Raw genomic sequence first — 20700 nt, 5'->3', positions numbered from 1 at the left:
GCACTATTTTATTTTATTTTTTTAATATTAAGCTCTTTTTATTTTTTAATCTTTTAATGCGTATTTATTTTTGAGAGAGAGAGAAAGCGTGAGTGGGGGAGGGACAGAGAGAGTGGGAGACACGGAATTCGAAGCAGGCTCCAGGCTCTGAGCTGTCAGCACAGAGCCTGATGCAGGGCTCGAATCCATGAACTGGGAGATCATGACCTGAGTGGAAGTCAGACGCTTAACCAGCTGAGCCGCTCAGGCGCCCCTGCACTATTTTATATCCCCACCAGTGGTGTATGAGGGCCACAGTTTCTTCACGTCCTCACCAACACTTGTTATTTTCTGTTTTTTAAATTATAGTCACTCTAGTGGGTTCGAAGTGGTATCTTATTGTGGTTTTGATATGCATTTCCCTAAAAGATCTCTTATGTCCCTCCAATGCTAACATCAAGTGATTTTATTGTTTTTTTTTAATTAAAAAAAATTTTTTTAATGTTTATTTTTGAGAGAGAGAGAGAGACAGAGTGTGAGCCGGGGAGGGGCAGAGAGAGACTGAGACACAGAATCTGAAGCAGGCTCCAGGCCCTGAGCTGTCAGCACAGAGCCCGACGCGGGGCTCGAACCCACGAACTGGGAGATCACGACCTGAGCCGAAGTCAGACGCTTAACCGACTGAGCCACCGAGGCACCCCTAACATCCAGTGATTTTAAACTTTTTGTAGGTTTGAGTGTCATCTCCAGTTTAATTACAAGGTTCTCAAATGGCCAGGAAGTGTGATGGTTATTGTACCTAAGAGGGAACCCTGCTTGGAGCTGCCATTCATAAATACTAAAAGACTGTTTTAAAGATTTAATTTTTTAAAAGTAATCTCTCTACACCCAAGCTGGGGCTCGAAGTTACAACCCCAAGATCGAGTCACATGCTCTACCGATTTAGCTAGCCAGGTGCCCCCTAAAGGATTGTTTTAATTAAGTGAGGTCTGGTCCTCGAATAATGTGGATTTCACTCCTAGCAGTTTTCACTCGTTCCTGGTTGTTCTTGATTAACAATCGGTCCTTGCAGACTGGAAAGCAAGTGCCAAGAGGGCAGGTACATTGCCGTATCCCGGCTCTGTGCCACGGTGACTTTCACGGGCATAAACATGTGTTCATGAATCACTGGGTCCATAAGCATGTGGTTGTTCTCAGATTATTTGAAGAGGGACTTGTGACCCCCTCTTTCTTCCAGCTTGCAGCGCCATGTGAGCAGTTGGCACGTCTTTTCTCAGTCCCCCCCAACATCCCCCAGCTCGACTTTAAAGATCTGCCAGGCTCTTGCCATCGAGCTAAAATACATGAACAAAGCCCATTTCTGGTAAACCTGTTGTTCCGCCCGGCGGTGCCACTTGGCAATGCTGTTCTCCCCAAAGCCTTAATTAACCACTCCCTGGTATTAAATCGTCGGTAGATCCCTGGAGTAAGTAAGCACGCTCTGGTGGCTTGTCAAGACAGAAAGCTAAACCTCTTGGTGGTTTAAACTGGGATTTGTTTAAGCAGGTAATGAGATTGCCATCTTGAGCTTCAGTGCAGGACATTAGGTAGCTGGAGGAGCCATTCCTGGGTGGACGCTCGGGTCTATTCTGGGTGCTGAAATGATCACACTGGAGCCAATCTTGAGTGGCCCTCAAGAGCCACCGTATGCTTGTCCCTTGGCATGTGTCTGCAGAGTCCAAACTACGGAATCTTCTTCCAGGGACCGTACTTCTGATGATGAAGGTGGCATAATCAAAGCCGAGGACTACGTGGAAGGTTGATACTCACCTTCTGTTCCCTCTAGATTGGGCAGGACAGACAGGTTCTTGGTGAGAAATAGGGACAATGAACTTAACTGTCTGTAATTGTAATTCTGCCCCCCCCCCCACTTCCTCAGCCTCACAAGATGACTGCAGAATGGGAAACAGTTTTCATCTGTCTATGATTTCCCCTCCTTATGACCTGGGACAGAAATCCAGGGCTTGACTGTGGGGGTGACAGGAACAAAATGAGCTCGGTGGTCGCTAGAGTGACATCCCTTTGTCTACTCTGATTTTCTCTCGTAAGAGTGGCAGGGAAAAGCTCTCGGACCTTGGGAACGAAACTGCACTTCCCTGAGCTGCTCAGGGCCTTAAGGAAGAGACCCAAGGAAAAGGCTTTTTAACCTTAGGTTAAAAGGTCAAAAGGTTTGACCTTTTGGGTCCCTTCACCTCTAGCTTCATCTTGCCCCTGCTTCCTGCTGGCCTAGGTCCAAGCTAAGACAAGCTAAGAATACATTTGTGGGTGACACCAGAATGGCCCCCTGCAAGAGCTTTTTTTTTTCCGCCTCTCAAATCTTAACCTAAAAAAAAAGTAACATAGCTTTCACGTTGGTGTTTCTGTTTGTTGTTCTGATTTCACGTGGTTGTCTGTGTCAAGGTCAACCACATGGGTTGCAAATCAAAGAACATCTGCCTGCCTGACCTAAATACACCAGTACTGTTGTCTGAGCTGACTTCCTTATGGAGAAATGCATGGTTACCTTAAAAATGGGAGTCACTGGGAGAGAGGAGCACATTGCCAAAACTTAATCATATGTGGAACGTTTCTAAACCCACGGCCAGGGCTTTCGTTGTGGATGGATGATACCTGGAAATCCAAAAGCTGTATTTAAAATTAAATACTGCGGCACTCATGTTATAAATTGCCCGTAAATAATTCCATTAACAAGCAGTTAGATGCGTTCAGGTCCTTCTGTTTCCAGAATGGGAACCTCTTCCAGGTCATTACCAGGCACCACCCCGGGGTTCCTCCTTAGAGCTCCCTCACAGTTACAAGCAAGAGTAGCCCATTCAAACTCTGATCTCTCACTTTTAAACTGTGGTCCAGCTACTTACAGCACTCATTTTGATTCAATGAGAACAGTGGTTTTGAACTTGGCCAGTGAGGATTACAGGTCCCCCTCGTTGAAAATATTTTCTCCAGTCCTGCTGCATCCCAATCTCCAGGCCATGGCCTGGGAGTTCATATTTTTAACAAGTGCCTTAGGCAGTTTTTATAATGAGGCAAATTTGAGAACGAATGTGGTTGAATATAGCCTGTCATTTTTAAATAAATGTAATTTAAACAGTTAACTTTAAAATTTAGTGCACTCTGGGGCACCTGGCTGGCTCAGTCAGTAGAGCACGTGATTTGTAATCTCAGGGTTGTGACTTCAAGCCCCATGTTGGGCATGGAGCCTACTTTAAAAACAAAAATGAAAATAAAATTTGGTTGCATGAAGTACTAAAATGAAGTTGCTTTAAGGAAATAAAATTGTAAATAATCCATAGGAATCTAGTTCAAATTGCAAATGCAAAGCAGACTCTGGTCTGATGTCTTGTCAGTTCTGACCTGGGACTGGGTGTGGAGCAAAATGTAAATAAACACAGACTAACTCTCATGGACTCCTGACACTTTATGGGTTCCTTCCTGAATAAAAAAAAAATTTTAAGTTATAATTTTCAACTCTGTTGGTAGAAAGATGAATGTGTTGAGATGCCATGTGACCACATTTTCTTCGACCTGAAAGTTTAAAAGAAATTACAATATTTTCATTCGTGAGTGCCCAAAAAGATCGCAGGCCCTAGGCACAGAGCCTATTGTGTGTCACAGACCATGGGCCTGCATGGCAGAGTTGGTGAAATCGGGCCTTAGTTCTGGTGGCTGATGTGATAATACTTATGCCTGCCTCAAAAGTGCTGGAAAGAATTCCTGCTATTCTTTCTCCCTCTCGCAGATGAGAATATGATCGGCATTTTTTTTTCTTTAAATCAGCCTTTTTGTTCCCAGCCCACCTGCCAAGGAGAAAGTTGACAGGAATCGGAGGCCATGTGCCAGTGGAAGGAAGGTTTTTGTCACACGTGGATGTGTGACCTTTCCCACCACGATCCTTTCCCCCAAACATTCCTCTGCCCCTGAAGTGGTTTTGAATTGCTGACTTTAACTTACAGGTGTTGCGCTGACAGTAAATCAGGTGCGTAAATCAGGACTCTTCCTACCCTAAATTCCCACCTGAGGGATGTCCAGTATCTAACTGGTTAAACGACTTTGCTCAGGCTTTCCTTGTCATTGATCGCCTGTGTCGAATGGATTTCAGTAGCAGGCATGATATGGGCAGGGTACTGCCTGAGCAGGGGAGGGGCTGTTGAGATGGGGAATGTAGGCACACTCTTTCCCATGGGCGGGACCACATCTGCCATCGGTGCATTGAAGCAAATAAAACAATTTTTTTTTCTTTTGCATTTTTATAGTGCAGTTTTTGAGAATTCTAAAGTAACTCTGATTATTAAGATTAAATGTATCATTGTAAATAATTGAAAAGCATCTTCAGAAAAAACAGAAGAAAAAAATCCACCCTCCTCCATGACCCAGAGATAACAGCTGTTAATATTTCAGCCTGAAGTTTCTAGTCTTGTTTTCTGTGCACAAAGAGCTGTTGAATTTTTATCCAAAATAGTAATCATACACGTGTCCCAGTTAATCACCTGCCCTTTCACTGAACGACATATAATGAACATTCTCCTCACATCATTAAATGCTGTCCTACAAAGTGGTGGCCTTTTTTCCCTTTGTGTGAATGGACAATCATTTATTTAATTTACCTACCGACTCTGTAATTTTGGACAGTAATTAATTTTCTAGTTATTAGTGGTAAAAGTTCAGTGATTTTTTTTTTAAGATAAATTTTTGAATGCGTGCATAACTATTTCTTTAGGGTAAAGCAGAACCGATGTATTAAAGAATGCAAGAATCTGGAGCTTTTTAATAGGTATTTCCAAAACCCCCCGTGGAAAGATTGCACCAGTTTACATTCCCATTGGTACCCTATAAGTTCTTGTGTCCTTGTACCCTTGCCAACCCTGGGGATTGCCATGTGACTAAAATTCAAACTAAAGGAATCTGGTGTGCATTAATTTGCAAGAAACCGTGACTCAAGTTTCTTTGCACAGAATATTTAATGTTTAGCAGATTGCTCTGTGTGCAATAATTACAGGTTCCTTTACAGTGTTATGGAAACCCTTTTATTAAATTTTACATGTATCACTTTCTGCAGGGTCCTTAAATAGTTCTTAGGTTTTCAACTCTTCCGTTATATGCAGTTAAAAGTGTGGTTTTGAAGGGCTTTGTGTGTGTGTGTTTAGGATGGTGGGATGTGAGAAGTGGACAGAACTTCAGTAATCAGTGAGCCCATCTCTGCCTTACAGCTTAGTCAATGGCTCAAGGAAGAAACTTGCCCACGATCATCCTATCTGTGGGGGTGCTGTCATTTCAAGTGACAAACCACTGAACTTGGACAAGCCTTGCAAAATGGGGAGCTTGCTAGCTCATGAAACTGAAAACGGGTTCTGAAGCTACTGTGATTGACCTTGGACAATTCCTTGATCTTTCTGAGCCATAATTTTCTTATCTGTAAACAGGATGTTGGACTCGACCTAAGGTCCCTTTCACCTCTTCAAGTTAAATGTTTCTATGAATATATCAGCAAAGATTACATTATAGTACCAACTACATTTAGACATGGTGAAGGGAAAGCTAGCCCTCAGAGAACAAATACTTTAAGAAATACAATTCTATTACACACTCAGATCTAGATTAACAGTTTTTGTTTGTTAACATGTAGAGGTCCTTAAGCAACTTCAACATAATTAGTATTCATGTAGCGTCAATATCAGTGCCTTAAAAGTCTTTTCTTTTTTCTGATTACACAATACTCAAATATCTTTTCTACCCATTAATTTGTTCAACAAATCTATTCACAAACAGTGGGAAAAGAAATTCAGTCCTTCTATTCACAATTATTTCATCCAATTCCAGCTTGGTGGAACCTCAACAAATGTGTTAAACTGTGCAGGACAGCAACTGGTTGCTAAGTCAAACTTGTGCCCAAAGGAGTTACTCTTACATACAGGAAGAAATATCGGTATTAGTGAACTTTGCCTCACCAAGAACACCTTAAAGGTCTGGCTGTTGTTCAAGAGGAGGTAGATTTTCTAGTATCAGGCTCCCTTAGCCCTTTAAAATAGTTTCTCTGACCTTTTCTGCATTGTGGTTGTTGGGGGTTTTGTTTTTTGTTTTTTGTTTGCGGGGGCGGTGGGGGGGAGTCTTTGCTCATTGATGCTATTTGGTCACTGTATAAGGTCATTGTGTAACCCTTGACATTTACTACAGGAAGCATAGGTGTCTCTCAGAGACTATTCTAGTGCTCCAAAAACGTCTCTAAGAAACAGGCTTTGTTTCAAAGCCATTGATGACCAATAAAACTTGTAAATATTTTCACTACAGTATTTGGAATACAGATTCATTTCACAGTTTTAAATTACTACCAGAGTGCCAATCTTGGTTTGTGTTTTTAGAAATTTTTAGACAGAGCTAAATACAACAGGACCTACATACCTTTTTATTAACACCCAGCTACCACATGTTTATCGGCGATACTGGCAGTCCCTGGATCTGGTTCTGCAGGAGAAGGAGGGTTGGGGGGGGGGGTGCGGGGGTGGATTTTGACGTAGAGTATATCAGTGAGGATATGCAAATCATTCTGCATAACAGCCCTTAAATCCCAGTGCCTTAAAACAACAAAGGTTTATTTCTCATTCAAACTATAAGCCCATCAAGGAGGTGGTTCGGGCCCCATTCTGGCTCCCGCTCCCCCTGACTCATCATTATCTTGGATCTTGCTGGACATGGTAACAGAGAAGGAGCTCTGAAGGGTTTCACCCCGGCCGTAAGTGCTCTTGCCTGGAAGTGATGTACCCCATGTCCATGTACAACTCGCTGACTAGATGAGGCACATTGCCCAGCTCAGTTATAAAATGTCCGGGGGCTGCAGTCTCACCCCATGAGACTAAAAGGGAGAGAACTGGAAATATTTGGCCAGCAGCACTAGTGACTATCGCAATTTACTTTTCTGATTACCAAATAGCTGGCTTGCTCTCCGAAACCGCAGGTGAAATACAGCCATTCGCACCCCAGAGCAGACAACCCTGTAGCCTCACCCAGTCGTGGCGTCTGGATGATGTGCAGTAGGATCTAAATGAGGGGGTGATACAAAGTTGTTTCGACATCAACTCCAGAGGTGGGTCCTCTTGAGCTAGAGACTTCTGAACTCAAAGAGGCCAGTTACCTGCTGTGCCCCCTCCCCCACATTGTATGTGAATATGTAACGGTGAGAAAAAGATTGGAAACCTCAATATACACTCTTATTCAGAAAGGAGGTGAATGGTCCTCAGTCATTCTAAACTGCTGAAGCAATTCTGAAATCCATCTGGTGACCAGTATGTAGAGGGTGTTCCTCTGGGGTCCTGACTGTTGTCTCGGGAAGGGGCTCCCCAATCCATTGCTTCAGGTCTTGGTTTTTCCCAATAACCTCCTTGATCACAACTAAAGTAAGACGGAAGAATATGCCCTCCGTAGGAGCTGAGCAGCTCTCCCAGCAGACTTTAGAGGGTTGGGGGACTCAAGTGTTCAGCTTTTGGTTTCTCTGGCAGTACGACTCTTTTCAAAAGGAAATCAGTTTCCTATCTATTTAGCTCTAGTTTATTTCCATATGCCAAGCCCTTAGCCCTTGGCATGCTTCTGTTCACTGTATGCCTTTGTGGTTTTGCTCCCAACCTTTCTTTATTAACTTAATTGGTGATACTTTGAGCCTGTCAGCCTTTGGTTGGGAAGCCACACCTCTGGTCTCTTTTTCCCTGAGGTATTCTAATTGAAAGAATGAACTAAGGAGCCATGACGTCAACTGCTGCCGACACTCTGTAACCCTTTCAGAGTGTTAAGATTGAGCGTGATAGCCCTTCTCTTTCACCCCAAAGCTAAGTGCTAATTGACCTCTTCCCTGCAAAGACTTTTCTCATTTCATTGTTTATCTCTTGGGAAAGAGAAGCGGCTGCTTTTTCCAACCCTGTGAGTCTGACTTAATAGACTTGATTCCCTTTTCTTTTGGTTTGTAAACCAGTCAATTACTTTCTAAGCACATCTCTCGCTCTCTCTCTCTCTCTCTCTCTCTGTCTCTCTCTCTCAAAAATGAGTAAACAACACACATAAACAGAAAAGACAAGAACATAGGTAAATGAAAGCAATTTCTCTTGCCATGTAAACTAATACAGTATTCTGATCTCTATTCCCTTACCTCAAACAAAACTGCTGATACAACATTTAAGGGAATTTTCAGAGCTCTACACTTTTTTCCACCATTCTGTTGAGTGGCCAGCAAAAGCTTTGAAATGAGCAGGAGGTGAGGCAGGAGGAAGGTAGCAGGATTCTAAATAACATATGAAATGTTTAGGTCCCCTGTCACTTTTTTTTTTTTTTTAATGTTTTTATTTTTGAGACAGAGGGAGACAGAGCATGAACGGGGGAGGGGCAGAGAGAGAGGGAGACATAGAATCGGAAGCAGGCTCCAGGCTCTGAGCCATCAGCCCAGAGCCCGACGCGGGGCTCGAACTCACGGACCGCGAGATCGTGACCTGGCTGAAGTCGGACGCTTAACCGACTGCGCCACCCAGGTGCCCCCCTGTCACGTTTTTTAAAAGTAAGACCGCTTTGCGGATGCTTGTACTTACCAGCATCCACAAAAGACCACAAAGGGACCCTTCATCGCAGAGGGCTGGGGGCAGCTGTGGCTTCGTGAATCCTGGATTTCTACTACAGAACTAGGTTATTTTCTGGGTTTCACACACCGTGTTCTGTCCATCCTGTGCTGGGAGGTCTCCTATTTTTCACTGTCACTGAATTATTCTTATATTCTTTTTTACTTCTGCATGTACCGAAATGTCTGAGTGTAGAATTTTCTCCATCCCCTCCCCCAGTCTCTAGCTTCCACCCATACAACCTGCTTACCTCTGCCACCTCCTAAAGGTATTAACAACCTGGAGGGATTGATAGCTTTCTATATCTTTCAGCAGATATATAATCATATAATCATAAACCTACGGGTGTCCTTTCCACCTGCCTTCTTTCCTGCCTTCCTTCCCTCCCCCTTTTTTTTTCAAACCAAATTATTTACACTTCTGGCTATCTCTTACTTTTCTCATTAACAGAAGCTTAGGGCTGTCTCTCCAGGCAGCTGGTATAGATCTCATTCATTCTTTTCAGTGGCTGTCCAGTATTCCATGATTTGGAAAGAATACACTGTGTTTTCCTGTTACTGGGTATGCAATTTGTTTTCTGTTCTGTTTTTGTTTTTGTTTTAATTTGGCCACTGCAAAGGGTGCTGCAAGAATATTCTTATACCTATCCTCAAATGCTGGTGCTTTTTGAATACGGTCCAGGAGAGGGATTAGCTGGATTAAAAATGTACTAGTACTTTTCATTTTACTAGATGTTGCCACAGTGTTTCCAAATGAGTAGCCTAGCAAAGTTCCAGAATACCCTTCCCCCATCCTGTCCAGTGGTAGGTGTCTTTCCTACTATGAGAAGAAAGGATTATACCTGCAACACTGATTGCATAGTCCTGACACCTGTTGACATGGCACAAGTATTTCAGTGGAGGTTGAAATTAGGGCTCTGGTCAGCCTACGTGGTTGGGGGTGGTTGCGATTTTATTATACTTCTGAAAGAATCCGTAGGAAGTCTGTAGTAGGAAGAGAACTGGAGACCATTATACTGCAATCCACTCCCTCCACAGATGCTGGAAATGAGATCTTAGAGAGGTGGAGGGAGTGACAGTGAGCTGGTTACTGGCTCCTGCGTATGGGAAGCAGTTGTGAATCCTGATTTGAGGCTTTTCCTATTACCTATACTGACAGCGAGTTTTAGAGACCAGACCAAGAAACATCACCTGTGAGTTGAACTGACCAGTGGTGATGAACTGTTTCCGGTTTTCTGTGATCTGCCGGGACAAGCGTTTGCTTTGCAAACTTCCGTAGTTATCACAGGACTTGGTCTTGTCACCTGGGTCTTGTCAGTGGAATCTGCTGCTCTTAGTGTTTGGGCGAGTTTGGGATTTCATTTTTCATACTGTTAAGGGTTAGTGTTTCCAAGTGTGGAACAGCTGGCTTGGATTACAGCTAAGATGACAGCAGCGAAGCACTGGAGAGAAAATCGCACGTGCGGGGATGGCTTCCTGCTGTGTTCCTCTCCTTCCACCCTCCCCAGCCTACTGATGTCGAGGGCAAAGTAGTAGGGCAGCCCAGAAAAAAGAACTTCTGTAGTCTCACTTATGCTCCTGGCAATGTGACCTCTGGGTGTGGCATGCACAACCTGACCAGGGCTCATATGGATGTTCTCTAGGGCGGAATAAAATAAATTTATTGAAAGAAGTCATTGTATCTCCCTGTATCTTTTTTTAAATTTAAATTTAATTTAATTTAATTTATTTTAAGAGATAAAGACAGTGCAAGTGGGGGAGGGGCAGAGAGAGAAGGAGAGAGAATCCCAAGCAGGCTCCGCACTGTCAGCACAGGGCCTGATGTGGGGCTCGAACTCAAAAACCGTGAGTTCATGACCTGAGCCAAACCCAAGCATCAGACGCTCGACCGACTGAGCCATTCCAGGCACCCCTGCTCCCTATATCTTTAAACTCAGTTTTAATATTACAGTTTCAGATTTAGTCCATAGAGTCTACTGATGGAAATGAAAAGGGAGACCCCAGATTTTGGAATCTCATTTGGGTTTGCTCTGTGTTCACTGCAGAGCATCTGACAACACAGCGTTAACTTTCTAGGCTGCCTCTGAATGAAGTTAGCCAGTTCAGGGAGCTCGGCCTGTTCTTTTAATAACAAAAATAATTATGATGGAGATTTGTTATAGATAAACATCTCCAGGAGGCTTTATAGATATATACGTACACACACACACACACACACACACCGTCTCCTAAAGGCTTGCCTTAGGTTGCAGACCTGGTCAGGAGCTGTGCTCATTTGTGGGCTTGCCTGTCAGAGTCAGAGGCCATGGTTCTTCCAGTTTAGTGATTCCCAAGCCTGCAGATTGGAACCACTGGGGAACTTTCAAAAAATACTCATGCCCAGGTTGCAGCCTTGAATTAAAGTCAGAACCTGTGAGAGAGGAGACCAGAATTGGGATGCTAAAAGCGAGTCTGACACACTGCTGGGTTGAGGACTCCTTAGCAGGCCATTTGAGATGAAGACAGTGACTCTGCTTAATGAAGAAATGAGCTATAAGAGGAGCTATAGCTTTTTAGAGTTCTGTCACCATAGGATCATCATCTCTCATCACCCACTTTCTCTCACTTTCTCCTTCCTGCCTATTCTGTAGATTAAAGCAGTGGAGTCGGCTCATGGAGGCAAAAATTGAAAACTCTTTCAGTTGTTACTGCAAAGTGCCCTAGGGGTGTGCCAAGTGGGTTAGAGACCATCACGCCTCGGGTACACCTGGCATAGCCAGTTTTTCCCCTGGCATTGGAACAGATCACTGTTTCTTTGACTGAGATTCTGATAAGAGAGCATTTGAGAGCCATGGTGCCTGCAAAAAGAAATCTTTAAATATTGGAATTGTGCTCAGCTTGGGGAGACACTCGAGCTCTGAGAAGCCCTGGGAATTGAGACCAGCCTAGGGGACTGCAACGTCTTAGTTCTCTTCTCAACCTCAGTTCTGAGGCACAGTCTGAGTGGACTGTGGGCAGACACATGGGCACCACTCGAATGGTGGATTCCCCCTTGCCTGTCTCTTCTTTTAGGCACGTCTGGTTGAATTCAGGTGGCGTGGATATTAAATGCACGTTCAGATGTGACACCATTGCATTTCGTTATTGAATATTCAGAAATTGAACGTCTCTCCCAATGCATGGGATTCACCAGTACTATCTTTCTGTCCTCTAGCCTTCCCGTGGTTTGGGATGGACATCGGTGGAACGCTGGTTAAATTGGTCTACTTTGAGCCAAAGGATATTACAGCCGAAGAGGAGCAAGAGGAGGTAGAGAACCTGAAGAGCATCAGAAAGTATTTGACTTCTAATACGGCTTATGGGAAAACCGGGATCCGAGACGTCCATCTAGAACTGAAAAATCTGACCATGTGTGGGCGCAAAGGGAACCTGCACTTCATCCGCTTCCCCAGCTGTGCTATGCACAGGTTCATTCAGATGGGCAGCGAGAAGAACTTCTCCAGCCTCCACACCACGCTCTGTGCCACGGGAGGTGGGGCTTTCAAGTTCGAAAAGGACTTCAGAATGGTATGTCAGGTTTGTACTTGTTAAACAACAAAACCACCTGGCTTCTCATATGGAAGAGCTAGAGTACTAGTCTTGGGCTCTGGACAGGTTTACCTCACCTTGTCTGTGCCTCCGTTCCCTCCTGTATATGAGTAGTTCCTACCTCCTAGGGTTGTTAAGGATTCGATGAGACAGTAGTATGTCCCTGGCATTTAGTAAATGCTTGTAAATATTAGCTATTGTCATCATCTTTGCTACAGCTACTGTTGCACAATATGCCAAAGATGAGATGGTATCGATCCCTGTCCGAAGTATCTTTGACTTTTCCACAGATGCTTTTCACGGTGTCGCGAAAAGCATAAACACCATGCCGGTTTTCTAGCTAGAGAGACTGAGGCCCGCCAGAGAGGCTTTCTATACATCCTGTAAACATTTTTTACTGCCGTCTACCTATTATTTGCTCTGAGTGTCTTTTTTTGTTTTGTGACTGTCACTCAGAAGTTTTGTTCGAGACAGAAATGAAACACCTGATACTATTTATAGGTGACTTCCTTTATTAGCGAGTAAGATTTGGGGAGCGTGATTTCACGTACTAAGAATAATGCTGTCTCCCAATGGGCAGTCCATACCAGCTCTGCATTGCTCATTTACATTTGAGAAAACTGGCTAAATGGAGGACACGGATGAGTAAGATATCTCATGTTTCTCTTTCTTTAGCAATCTTTCAACAGCTGTGTGTTCCAATTTCCCCATCTCTGCAGTCAGGATAATCTCTATACCGCCCAGCCTCAACCCGCACGGAACAAAAGGAGGATAAAGTGAAATAATGGATGTAGAAAGTAAAGAGAAAATCAGGGAAGCTAGGCTCGGCAGAAGTGACTGGACATTAGAGACGAAAGGGTTGGAAGACGGGGGCTAGTCTTGCCAGAAAGTTGAAAATGTAGTGAGATGAGTTACAAAATACACGTTTCCAAAGCCTGGGGTATAAAGTTCTGGCATTCTGTCATTGGAACTAGTGTAAATCCGGTCTTGCCACAACGTCTGTCATTAGTGAAAATTAATGAATCAATATATTATTCATGGCATTTAATAAAGCTATAAATGCAAATTTTATTTGCATCATCAAAAGTAACATCATTTGTCCCACTAATTGTACAACGCAGTTTCCAGGAATGCTGGCATTGGAGTCCTAGCACAGTATCCTAAGTGAGACTGATGATATCAGCTTTTGGCTCTTTCTTCTGTGTCCCCTTTCCCGATCTAGCAGTAGAATTTGGTGCTGCCACTTACCTAAATGATTCATGGCATCTCTTTCCCACCAAAGGGACCCAATGATTAAAGAGTTTGGAAACTGAAAAGGCTGAGATCCAGGGGCATGAAAATTAAATTTGAATTCATCATTGGAAAAGCATTGAACCTGAATTTTAGTGTTGTCTCTGCATTTAACTAGCTGGGTGACTTCGAGCAAGACATATCCCTTTTTAGCTTCATCATCTGTAAAAAAGTGGCAGGAAAATGAAGAGAAGAGGGAGGAGTTCTAGGACATCAGAGCCTGAAGTCACCTTCGGAGACCAGAAAGTATAGCATTCGTGGCCTACACGGATAAGGAAACTAAAGCTAAAGAGAGATTAAGAGGCTTCAGTAGTGGGCACCTGGGTGGCTCAGTCAGTTAAGCGTCCCACTCTTGGGTTTGGCTCAGGTTGTGATCTCACATTGATGAGTTCGAGCCCCATGTCAGGCTCCATGCTGACAGAGCAGAGTCTTCTTGGGATTCTCTCTCTCCCTCTCTCTGTCCCTCTCCTGCTCACTCTCTCTGTCTCTCTCTCAAAATAAATAACCAAACTTAAAAACGTTTTTTAAAACGAAGAGACTGTGGTAGTGCCCCCTTGTAAGCACTAGGGTTCAGCTCAATTCTGATTCAGGAGAAAATGCTGAGCCAGCCCTAGTGCTAGGAGCTTCCTTGTGTCACCCTATCTGAACACCTCCACTAGGGAGCCTAAAGGGAAGCAAGGTGACCTAGAGCATTTATGCAACATCCCTCAATGCTTCCGTTCCTCCTTCTGGGTAGTATACATTCTGAGAGAAAGTTACTCAATATATGTTAGCTGTGGGCAAGTGTGTTTCTCAAGGTTCTGAACTAAGCAAGGTCATACCTTATTACCACCAGAGTAAAGAAGGCACTGCTCCTTCAGGCAGGCTGTTGGAGCCTAATGAATAGATTGGAGCAGGGAGCAAGTCTGGAGTATTTGCCAAACAGCCTGGCCAGCTGGGGGCATACATCCATAAAAAAGTAAATGGGTTGCCTTCTGTTTCCATGCTCAGTCTCAGCCAAAGCGAAGACAGAATTCATCGCTTCCCATAGCCTGTTTGCCAGGGTGCTGAGTTATGTGCCCTATCCTTCCAAAGTTTGTGAGGATGAATAGGTCTTACCATCCTCTGTCCACAGTACACAAGTATGTATTGTGCTCCTTCTGGGCGTCAAGTACTGTTGGGAACAAAACAAAGCCCCTGCCCTTGAGGAGCTACCTTATAGTGTGGGGAGATGGTCAGTAATTAAATAAGCAAGTGAATATAGAATGTACCACCACTACACACACACACACGCACACGCGCACACACACACACACACACACACACACACACGTATATGTATGTATATTATGGAGGGAGGAAAAAAGCAGAGTAAAGGAGATAGGGAGTGTTGGGAGATTTTAGTGTGATGAGGTAACATTGGTGCAGGAACCAAAAGAAGTAATGAAGCACATCAGACCAGTATCTGGGGAAGGGTATTTTAGGCAGAGGGAACAGTAAGTACTAAGACCCTTAGGTGTGCTAAATGCAAGCTTTTGTCTCTTCCCTTTTCCAGAGTAGAAAATTGAAGGTGCTTACGTGGTTGGTTGTAAATGATCAATATATATACTAAGGAATCTGACAACATAAAGCAGTACATATATATATATATATATATATATATATATATATATATATGTATGGATATATATCGAGATATATATATCAAGATATATATATCGAGATATATGTGTGTGTGTGTGTGTGTTATTGCTATTGTATAAAATTACTGATTGGGGTATAATACAGCTTTGCAGAAGTGTGTTTTTAAAGCCTGAGTAGTTAGAGCTAACTGAAAGATGTTCAGCAGACCCTGAATAGTCAGCAATTGTTATATCTAATGACTATATCTTTTTCATTTATAGTAAATATACTTAAATCCTTAAATAATATCAACTAGTCTTCATCCAATTTAGAATGTACAAGAAAGAGCTATACACCATGAGACAAGCATTAAGTTAGACCCCCATGTAGAATACTTTCAACTGAACAAAGCTGCAATTCTTTCTTCCTTTTTTTCCCCCTTCTTTCTTTTCTCTCTTCTTTCCTTTTTTCCTTTCTTCTCCTTTTAACATTTTAGGGTCACTGTCACAAATAAACTTCTGACACTCAGAAGTTAGCCTTCTGAGTTAATGATACACCAAAATGGAACACAGAAGAAAAACTTAATCTAACTACAAATGGTCTAAAAATTGATAAGCCAGTGAGGAATCCCACCATTGAAGAAAGTAATCTTCAAGGAGAAGACTTGTCTATCCCCTGTCTCTATTCTGTAAGTTTTCTTTTGAAGAACTCACTAGAGGGGCACCAGGGTGGCTCAGTTGGTTAAGTGTCCGACTTCAACTCAGGTCATGATCCCATGGTTCACGAGTTCGAGCCCTGTGTTGGGCTCTGTGCTGACAGCTCAGGACCTGGAGCCTGCTTCAGATTCTGTGTCTCCTTCTCTCTCTGCCCCTTCTCCACTCATGCTCTGTCTCTCTCTCTCTCAAAAATAACTAAACAGTAAAAAAAAAAAAAAAAAAAAAAGTTTAGTGGAAAAATTATCAGGAAGAGGGAGGACAATTGTGGAAATGTGAAAATCTAAATCTAAGTGGATCATTCAAGAACATTTATTAGCTTGGTTCCTATTATTAATCCAGGGACTAATTCGTGATATTGCAGCAGCATAAGGTTTGGTAGACAATGTCATTCTCCACTTGTGACTGGCTTGACGCTATGGCCTCTTTATTATTGGGTGCAGGGAGGAAGAAGCCATCTTGGAGGTTTTGTTATATTTCTTACTCACAGAACATGTTTGAAATTCATCTGTCTCGGGTCTCCTAGGTCTTCTTTGAGAAGAAAAAAGAGCCCAGAGTGAAATTTGTAATTCAGAATCAACTCTTTTATATGCAAATTATTCTTCATTTCTGCCATTGGTGGTTTCTGCATCTTCCAATATGTTTTATGGAACCAGTGTCCTCAAAAGCACCCTTGGGAAGTGTAGGGTATCATCCAGATGTGTATTTTATTCATGTCTAAAATACAATTTGGTGACTTATTTCTCAACTCTCAAGGGGAGTAATATAGCTGGTTTGGGGCAGGTCCATCAAATAACCCCATAGGAGTGGATATGGAACCTCTTGAGATGTTTTTGGGGTTTTTTGGTTTTTGTTTTTTGTTTTTTACCAGATTTATCTATTTAACTCCTTATTTAGTTATTTTTGACAGACTGGGCTGAAGCACATAAGGAGAACCTTTCACCTAATTGTATCCTGAGCATGCCTTGCATTTAGGACCCACATTTTTTCTAATATTAGCATAGAGGTATCATAGAACTCCCTCTACAAATTAGGGTCTTCATTGTGGAAATAGTGTTTCCAATAGTGGAACAGTGCATTTCAACTCAAGAGAAGAAGTCCCAAATTATTTTATTTCTCACATAATTAGAACCCATGTGTATAGTTCTTTATAGTAGCCAAAACATTTTAACACAGGTGTCTCATTTGATTCTTTTGATTCTTTTTTTTTTTTTTTTTGAGAGAGAGAGAGAGAGAGAGAGAGAGAATCTCAAGCAGGCTCCATGCTTAGTGCAGAGCCCCACACAGGGCTCACGCCCACGACCCTGGGATCATGACCTGAGCTGAAATCAAGTGGCAGATGCTCAACCAACTGAACCACCCATGCACCCCTCATTTGATTCTTGAAGATAATAGCTCTATAAGTTAGATAGGGCAGGTGCTATTAGGGAGAGTATGTGACCTTATTGAACACCTGTACTCACTGTTCTGGGGTCATGGACTCATCCCAGCACTTCAGCTCCTAATACTGTGTGGTCCAAGGCCCAGCAGCATCAACATCACCTGGGATATTGTTAGAAATACAGTCAGAATCCCTGGGAGTGGAGCCCAATGGTCTGTGTTTCAACAAACCCTCCTGGTGATTCTGATGGGTCCTATAGTTTGAGAATCCCACCACACCCGTATGCTTGCTCAGGTGACTTTAGTACTGGGCAAACAATGTGAGTTCATCATAGTTGTAAGTTTGAAAGTTTTTTCTACTCTACCTCTTCCCCTACTTGCTACCCTTGGGATCCTGGATAGGTCACTTAACAGCTGACCCCTGGTGATGCGTTTCATCTGCAAAATGAGTAATAATAATAATAATAATAATAATAATAGCTTCCCTGCCTCAAGTCCTACAGATGAGATCATACAATTTTTTACTAGCTTCCATTATTTACACAGAGTTTGAGTCTTAGGACAAGCTTAGGTTTGTTGCTTTTATATTTGGGGAGTAGTTTAAGCTTAATTATTTAGGAATTGGCAGAAGCCATACTTTCTGAAAGTGGTGAGGAGACTTACAAGCAGTGGGGTGCTGGGGCCAGTTCCTACCGGCTTAGGAGAGCTCATTGTGTGCATGTCTTCTCAACTCTGTGTTAGTGACATCATGTTGGGAGCTTGAAATTAGCCATTGTGGGGGCGATTATGCCACAGAAATTGGTAAATGCTATAAAACAGGGCTTTTGCTCCCAGAGAGCTGGTTGTTAAACATTTACCAGCACACCTTGGTTACAAGGTGATGTTCACATTAGTTATAGCTTCATCTGCGTGTTTGCTGGATCTGATGTTTCAGATCTATCATCATTTAAGACCCATTATAGAGATGAGCATTAGAATATATATAAAGCTAGTAGGATAGAAGTCAGAATCAGCCCACAGAAATGTTTGGTTGGCCTGCAATATTTTTAAAAAGTTAATTCGCTGTCAGATAATTTATTACACTGAGCCCCCTTTACCATAGGGCAACAATGGGCTGCAGGCGAATTGTAAATATGTGTATATTGTCCTGTGTGCAACAATCCCCATCATCCTGTTACTTTACATCCACTCAAGGGCTTCACTCTTCATGTTTTCTTACTGTCTCCTGGAGGTATTTGCATTTGTTACCCCCGATATAAAAGAAACTAAATGTGTTTTTTGGAGAATGAGTGGTTTTCCATAGCTAGGATCTGAACGTGCTGTTTTAGGCTTTCCACAAGGTTAATATAGTTGTATTTATAAAGTAGAAAGTCTGGGGAGTAATTCCCATCTTGTTCTGAATTTCAGTTGGTCTGTTTGAATATCCAAGTAAGGATTTGGCCCATTGCTTAACACTTGGGAGCCTGGACTTTTTCCTGGATGGTGAAGACTTTTGAGGGAGGTCTCTACAGGTCTCCGAAAGTGACTAATTTCTGTTTCCCAGTTTGGGGATGCATGACCTGGGCTTTGGAAATATCCACCCCTCAGTAAAATGTATAGCAGAGATGTTTATTCGCTGCTAACACTTTATTTGAAAAATTTTTTAATGTTTTATTTATTTATTTTGAGAGAGAGAGAGAGAGAGAGAAGGAGTGGTGGGAGGTGGGGGGCAGAGGGAGAGGGAGAGAAAGAACCCCAAGCAGGCTCAGCACTGTCAGCAAGGAGCCTGACACAGGGCTCAAACCCACAAACCATGAAATCATGACCTGAGCCGAAATCAAGAGTTGGACACTTAACCGACTGAGCCACCCAGGCGCCCCGAAAATGATTTTGATGGGAAAAATGAGATAACGATGTTTTCTTTCAGATCAAAGTTTGTATGTGCTTAGTTTATTTGCCTTGAGGTTTTTCTTTTTCCACAGCATAAAAGCTGTGCCACACTGTGTCTCTGCATTTGTGATGTTGGCTCTGGGCATGGCTGTCAATATGGTTGATGGACCTCTGATTAATTTTTAAGCAGGTTAACCTATGGTCCCAAGACTGGCTGATTAAATTGATACTTTTCAGTTTGGTTTGACCCAAGAAGCGCTAGCTTTCCCTGTCCCATTGAAAAAATGTTTATTAAACAATTACGGTGGGACAGGCCTTTGAGCACTGTGCTCAGGGGCACCTGATGAACCATAAACAAAGCCCGGATGTGGTTAATGCTCTAAGTGGAAGAGCATGGGGTTTCATATCTGTCATACAATCTTTTCAGGTCTCCAGGTAGTTTTCTACCTAAAGTATTACCCCCTTAAAACGTATATGATTACTTGCATCACATCCCAAATTTTCACTTGGTAAAAAAAGGAAATGTTTGGAATCATGTATGAGATAGGTTTACTTTATCAGCAAGTGTCATTTAGGATGATTGTTTCTGGGGACCTCCTTTCTACTTGTTGGATGATATGCTGCCCAATTCATGAATCATCGAACAAAGCCAATTAGATCTTTAAATTAAAAAAAAAAACAACAGAATAATTCTTTGTATAAGAAAACTTGTGCCACCTTGCTGGTAACCTGTTCAAACTAATTCTGCTCTATAGGTATAGATTTAGTGGGTTTTGTTGAATGGGAAAATTCAGATGGGTGATAAGAAGTCAAAAGTTTTCTTCCAGCTGCTAACTTTTATAATGAAAACGATGCCTTTCTGGCAAAATATCTAAGTACAGCACTTGTATAGGTTGTTTCCAGATCCCAGAAGTACTTTGCATTGTGGAGACAAGAGAAGAACAGGGAGTCACTGGGAGCTGTTTGCTAGTTGTATCACCAAGGGAAAGTTATTTAAGCTCTGGGAGCCTTAATCATAAAGGATAAAATACCTACTTTTGGGTTCCCTGAGAATTAAATGATCTACTACAAGTTCTTAGCATGTAATACACAATAAACACTAGCTATTATTTTCTTAAAGATTTTTTTAATCTTTATTTCTTGGTCTTTTTGAGAGAGAGAGAAAGACAGTGAAGTCTGTGAATCTGTGACCTGAGCCGAAGTTGGACGCTCAACCGACTGAGCCATCCAGGCAGCCCCCCAAAGATATATATATTTTTTAATTTAAGTTAGACCTGACAAATTATCTTCTTTCACTAGTTCAGTGTCATATTGATGATTTTTAGATTTTCTTTTTTCTTTTTTTTTTAGTCCATAGGAAATGATCCTCAACTCATGTTGATGATTATTAGATTTTTTTTCTTTCTTTCTTTCTTTCTTTCTTTCTTTCTTTCTTTCTTTCTTTCTTTCTTTCTTTCTTTCTTTTTTTGTCCATGCAAAATTATCCTCAACCGAGACATATGGACCAGCAATAATACGACTCTTGGGGGCCATGAATTAAACTTTTGAGGATGCAAAGGAGCCATTCTCCCCTAAGCCTGCCCCACAGCCAACTCATTCCCATTTTCTTTTTTCCCCCTGTACCTGGGAGAATGGGAGTTTTTGTCTCAGAGGAGCATGAAAAGGCACTTT

The 20700-nt window shown here is 42.4% G+C and overlaps 1 protein-coding gene across 3 annotated transcripts in view; it reads left to right on the top strand.

Moving 5' to 3' along the window:
• Positions 1-20700, top strand: part of PANK1 (pantothenate kinase 1) — a 102060-nt gene that overhangs the window by 63944 nt on the left and 17416 nt on the right. For all 3 annotated transcript variants that reach the window (XM_047073153.1, XM_047073152.1, XM_047073151.1), the window contains one exon: positions 11802-12154. In XM_047073153.1, the coding sequence (XP_046929109.1) occupies positions 11819-12154 (336 nt within the window). In that variant the 5' untranslated portion in view covers positions 11802-11818. The remainder of the gene's footprint in view (positions 1-11801; positions 12155-20700) is intronic.

The sequence above is a fragment of the Lynx rufus genome, unplaced genomic scaffold, assembly GCF_022079265.1.
Source record: "Lynx rufus isolate CCGP_SWC_20201006 ecotype Redwood Valley unplaced genomic scaffold, mLynRuf1.p SCAF_11, whole genome shotgun sequence".
NCBI lineage: Eukaryota > Metazoa > Chordata > Mammalia > Carnivora > Felidae > Lynx > Lynx rufus.
This window is presented reverse-complemented; position numbering and strand designations above follow the sequence as displayed.